Source organism: Sminthopsis crassicaudata, chromosome 2 (assembly GCF_048593235.1).
Source record: "Sminthopsis crassicaudata isolate SCR6 chromosome 2, ASM4859323v1, whole genome shotgun sequence".
NCBI lineage: Eukaryota > Metazoa > Chordata > Mammalia > Dasyuromorphia > Dasyuridae > Sminthopsis > Sminthopsis crassicaudata.
Window position 1 is genome coordinate 422644017 of NC_133618.1, and position 6000 is coordinate 422650016.

Here is a 6000-nt window from a genome sequence, read left to right on the forward strand (position 1 = left end):
CTAAGGTCTTTGCCATGTCTGAAATACTAGAGTTTGACAATATGGGTCTATTATCTCATTGTTTCATAGATTTTTATTTCTTTTTTTTTTTTTTAACTTTCCACAGAGCCATTTTGTAGCATGCATGACAGCCATCTTAAACCAGATGGGAGACCAGCACTATTCTTTTTACATTGAGACTTTCCAGACAAGTTCTGAACTTGTGGTGAGTTTTGCTTGAAAGACAAGGGGAGGAGGTGGGATGTAGACATCAGATTATGGGGAAAATTCCCTCAATAATTCATTTTCATTTTAATCTTTGTTTCTCCAGTACTTAGTACAATACCTGACACACAGGAGCACTTAGAGATGGTTCACAGTTATGGACTATTGTTTAAATAATTCTATGGCAAATGTCATTTAATATGTTTTAAGTTAAAGGTTAAGAGTTTAAAAAAATGGTTAAAGAAGGAAGGGACTCTTCATGTAGTAAGAGCAAAGAATAAGTAAGTCACAGTCCAAGAGCTGAACTGGTACCCATAAAAAATACCTTCAATGAAGTCTAAACTATTTATTACATGTATTTTGTGGGAGAAAGATGGACAAGTATTATCCAGGTTGAAAAGATGTAGTTAGGTTTTGACTTGAATTGTTTCAAGAAATGCTCACAGCTGTGAGATGACATTGAAGTTTGAAAGGAGTCATCTCATTTTATTTAAGGAGCTCACCCTGTTGGTGTGGGCACTCATTGCATTCATTTATGTAGAGATTATCATGGAATATGCCCCATGCAAATTGCTGTGTTCTTTGAATTCACAATTCTAAGTTCAAGTTCCAGTTTTCTGCCACATATTAGCTCAGTTGCTTAATTTGTTATAAATTGCTTGATCTCTTCAGGCCTCAAATTTCTCATTTATATTTTGGGAGTGATAGGGCTCACTGCAAGTGATATGAAGGAAGGGAAAAAGGAGGCAATAAGCCTTTTTATATAGCAGCACTGTGTATGAGGCATTGTGCTAAGCACTTAAAAACCCCCAAATATCTTAATTTATTCTTGTAACAATTCTATAAGGTAGGTACTACTATTGTCTTTACCCTATAATTGAGGAAACTGAAGAAAAAAAAAAAAGTTAATTGACTTGCCCATGGTCAAACATCTAGTAAATGCCTGAAGATTCTAACTCAAATTTTCAGACTTTTAGACTTGTGCTGCATTCATTGTGTCATCCTCTCCTGATTCAAATAGGGAAGTCTATCAGTTCCAATTGACTTGTGATGGAAAGTGCCATCCACATCCATAGAGAGAACTATGAAGACTAAATGAGGATCAAAGCATAGTATTTTTACCTTTTGTTGTTGCTTGTTTGTTTGTCTGTTTGCTTGTTTGTTTTTTCTTTATTTTCCCTTTTGATCTCATTTTTTCTTGTGCAGTATGATGAATATGGAAGAATGGTACATGTTTAACCTATATCTGATTATTTACTCTCTAGGGGAGAGAGGAGGGAGGGAGAGAGGAAGAAACATTTAGAATGCAAAGTTTTGCAAAGGTGAATGTTAAAAACTATCTTTGTGTGTATTTGAAAAACTAAAATACTATTTTTTAAAATGGGGAAGCTTATTTGAAAATACTACTATATAACTATAAGTGTTATAACAATTACAAGTATCATACTATTATTATGTTCAGGGTCACTGAGTTTAGAGGAAAGGAAGAGATAGAAATGAGAATTTATTAAGCAAGTAGTATATATCAAGCATTATGTGAAACACTTTACAAATATTATTTCATTTGATCAGAACTCATTCTTTTCCCATGGGACCATTCTTAGTTAAGATTAGTGAAAAAGTGTGTATATATGAATGGGGGTGGAAGGCATATGTATACACATATGGCATATGTATATTTGCATGTGTATGCAAATTTAAGTACTTCTCTTCCCTAAAATTTCTGGCAGCTTCTTCTAAGATGGAAAGGGTTCAAGTTCAGTCTCAGAACTAGACTGCTGTGTTAGAACCAGCCTCACTAAGTTTAGATTCATCTCCAGAAAGTTGACCTTTAGGTGATGAATTCTTTGGCCAGGGAAATCCAATATGACACATGCCCAAATTTGAAATGAATGCATGCTCTTCTTTCATAAGTCATTCCAATTCTTGAACTGATAGTATTGTTACTTCCTGCGATGGTGCCCATTCCTACAACATGGCAACTTTCCTCATAGATCTCTTCACCACTGCCTACATTTACCATATTGTGACTATCACTAGGACTTTATTAAGCACTTGTTATATGTCAGGCATTGTGCTAAGTGCTGGAAATAAAATCAGAAGTGAAATAGCTCCTGCCCCCAAGAAGCTTACACTAATAACTTCAGATAGCCATATTGGTGTTATTCAGTTATTTTAGTTTTGTCTGATTTTTTGTGATTCCATTTAGATTTTCTTGGCAAAGATATTAAAGTGGTTTGTCATTACTTTTCCCAACTCATTTTATGGATGAGGAAACTGAGGGAAACAGGGTTAAGTGACTTGCCCAGGGCCCCACAGCTAATCTGAAGTCAAAATTGAATTCAGGAAGATGAGTCTTCCTGACTCCAGCTATATCTACTGTGCCATCTAGCAGCCCATTCAGATGACCATTTGGTTAAGGTTATCCTGCCAATAAGAGTGGGTTAGAATTTCATTTCTTGTATTGAGGAATGACATTATGTAATGTATACAGGGCTGACTGGCTTTAGAATCAAAAAGATCTGAGTTCCAGTTTTGCCTTTGAGATATATTACCCATGTGATCATCAGTGAATCATTTAACATCTTGTTGATCCAAGACTATAAATTGTAGCTGACTTGCTAATCTTCAGGCAGAAGAGGTTTCCATGCCATGAGTTACCTACATAGATAAAATCACATCACTAGTCTAGACTGCTTCTCTTCCTCCACACCCTTCCCTCAAATGAGTAATTACTCTGGGCAATTCACTTCAGGATATGCAAAATAGAATAAGACATTGCCCCTGTCATCTGGGAATTCTCACAGTCTAATAAAATTTTCTAGCCCCAGAGGAAGGGACTTAATTAAGAAGCCTTTGTCTGTACTTTGCATCACTTGAGGATCATAGTAGGAGACTGAAAGGTACCTTAAGAGTCCACCTGGCCTACTCCCTCATTTTAAAGGTGATTAAATGCCTGTTTAGATAGAGAAAATGACTTGTCTTCTAGGATGTGAGGAAATATCCCAAGCTGATATAGATTGGGAAGAAATTAAAGCAGATTTTGGCGGTTAATATATGTTATAGCTTTTATTTTGAATGAGGTAGTTCAATGATTTCATGTTCTCCTGGTCCATTTGTGTGTCTTGGGACCTAGCTAAAGAAAGAACCCCAATTTCTTCATCTATAAAATTTATTGTTGTTGTTCAGTCATTGTCTAGTCATAGCTGACTCTCTCTGATCCATTTAGGGTTTTCTTGAGAGAGATACTGGAATGGTTTGTCATTTCTTTCTCCTGCTCATTTTGACTGCGGCAAACAAGGTTAAGTGGCTTCAAATGTAAAATAGGGGAAATAATGCTTGATTTACCTACCTTAAAGAATTGTTGAGAGGAGCAGATCAAATGCAATTTTGAAGTGTTGTATGAATGTAATCTAAATATTACTGGGATATAGCATGGTGTAAAATATAGCTGGGTGATATAGTGGCTAGTTTACTGAATCTAGAATCAGGTAGAACTGAGTTCAAATATGGCCTCAGAAACATAATGGCTGTGTGGCTCTAGGAAAGTCACTAAACCTCTGGCTTTCCTCAGTTTCCTTATCTATAAAATGTGGATAATAAAAGTATCTACTTCATGGGATTGTTTTGAAGATCAAATGAAAAAAAAAATTGTAAAGTATTTAACAGTTCTTGGCACATAGTAATTGCTTAATAGCTGATAAATCCTTTTCTTCCATATAATCCTAAACCCCAAAACTTTTTTTAAAATTGTTTTAAAAATGTATATGAGTATTAGGTTCTTACTAAGTGCTAATGAGATAATGAGATATTAGGTTTTTACTAAGTGCTAAGTCAGTACTTAACAATTCTCTAGTTCCAGCCTTTACTGGGAGTTTTACTTGTGAACTCCTGGGGAGGAGCAAGTTCATTGGTTGAAGTAATTTTCCCAGAAGCCCTTGCATTATCCCACACCCATTCTCTGGGAGGATAAAAGAGGGCTGCATTCCAGAGATAGAGAGTCTCTTGTCTGGGCCAGACCTGAGGTGGCTCTCTGGAGGAAGAAGAAGTCACTACTCTGGACTAGAGTTGGCGGCAACTGTCTGGAGACAAGGGTTCTCTACAGGAAGAAGAATCTGTCCAAGAGATTTGAGTTGACACAGCAGATCTCCTCCCAGAGAGCTATTGATCAGCAGTTTCTGGAGACAACAGCACGTTACATATTGCCACTGTAGCACACTGTAGCACTGTAGCACTGTCCTTAGATAATCACCAGATGATGTGGAGAGACCCAGAAAGTGGTGAATGGAAGGGTCTCCCCCTTTCTTTTGATTTAGAACATAGGGTGGTCATGACCTTGAAAAATAAATCCATCAATATGGGAGACATTACACATAATTACATAGATTACATAAACACATAGTAACATAGTAACATAATACATGCTAGAAGTATGTAACAAATAACATGATCAAATAATCATAAATTGAGAATTTATAAATGTCCATAAGTCCATTGTCCATTAGTCTCATCTTGTGTTAGGAAATCCAATGATTCCTGCTGGTTTTAAAGTTCTTTAACAATCTTCTTATTAGCCATGCTCTTTCAGGGTCAGATGTTTCTTAGATTTTCTCCTTTCTTTTGAGGTCTTTCTCTTTTTCTGTCTCTCTCCCATGGACAAGGCAAATACGACTCGTTGGCACCCATCTGATTCCTTCTCCATCTGAAGAAATACAAGCAAACCCTCTCCCCCCAGGCAGTTAACCTATCTAATTATCTTCTATTTAATGCTTTCTAAATCTCTTCTCATCATCTGACAATTACATTGGAGTTGTTTGCACTGGACACAGCCCTGTTGGTTTAAAAGGCCTGAATTCTCCCCAAGTGTAATCCATTTTTGCAATCTGATTGCCTTTTGGCTGACTTATAAGGTAATCCCTTTCTGCCATGTGATTGCTTTTCTGCTGGTTGATCAAATATTAGAGTCCTGACCTTCTAAAGGCTCTTTGAGTATAATATCATCTGCCATCATGCCCAAGTCTTTTTTGCCTGGGGCCCTGGACCTGGGCCCCTCATCCCATTTCCCTGAATTATTCTACACTCTGATGCCCAATGGAGTCCTCTGTTGCATTTTGGACATGGGGTTTTAGGTCTTCTTTCACCCTGTCTTCTCACTCTATATCCATATTTACACTGAGCTCTTAAATGTCCAATTTTTCCACATTGGAAACATCGACGAATTTCTCTAGAAGTCCCTTGCCAGGAGGGACCCTGTCTTTCCATGTTCATCATAGTCCAGGTGTAAAAAGCATTTGTTCCCACTGTGGCACATTGTCTTATGATCTCCTCTAAAGGAGCATCTTTGTCTAATCCCCATATAATTCTTTTGCAAATCTCATTAGCATTTTCCTTAGCCAGATGTTTGGTCATTATTTCTGTAGCTGCATTTTCTCCAATAGTTCTTTTGACAGCAGTTTGCAAACGTCCCACAAAATCCACAAAAGGTTCATTGAGACCTTGCTCTATTTTAATGAAAGCCTCTCCTCAATCTTTCTGTCCAGGGAGGACACCCCAAGCTTTTATTGCAGCCTTAGCAATTTGCTCATATATTGTCATGGTATAATTAATCTGTTCTGAATTCTCTCCATACTGACTTTCACCAGCTAAGTGCTCAAAAGTGAATTGTGTGTTAACTCCTATTTCCAAATTGCATCTGACTTGAATTTTACATAATTCATGAAACTCTGCAAGCTATAACAAATTTTGTCCAGGTTCTAGATATGTCCTTGCTCTGGATTTCCAATCATTCGGGGTTAG

General features: G+C 37.0%; 1 protein-coding gene across 1 annotated transcript in view; it reads left to right on the plus strand.

The window, feature by feature from the left end:
• DOCK2 (dedicator of cytokinesis 2) overlaps window positions 1-6000 on the plus strand; it is a 491936-nt gene that overhangs the window by 378858 nt on the left and 107078 nt on the right. Inside the window, 1 exon segment of the mRNA XM_074292033.1 lies at window positions 107-205. Coding sequence (XP_074148134.1) covers window positions 107-205 — 99 coding nt within the window.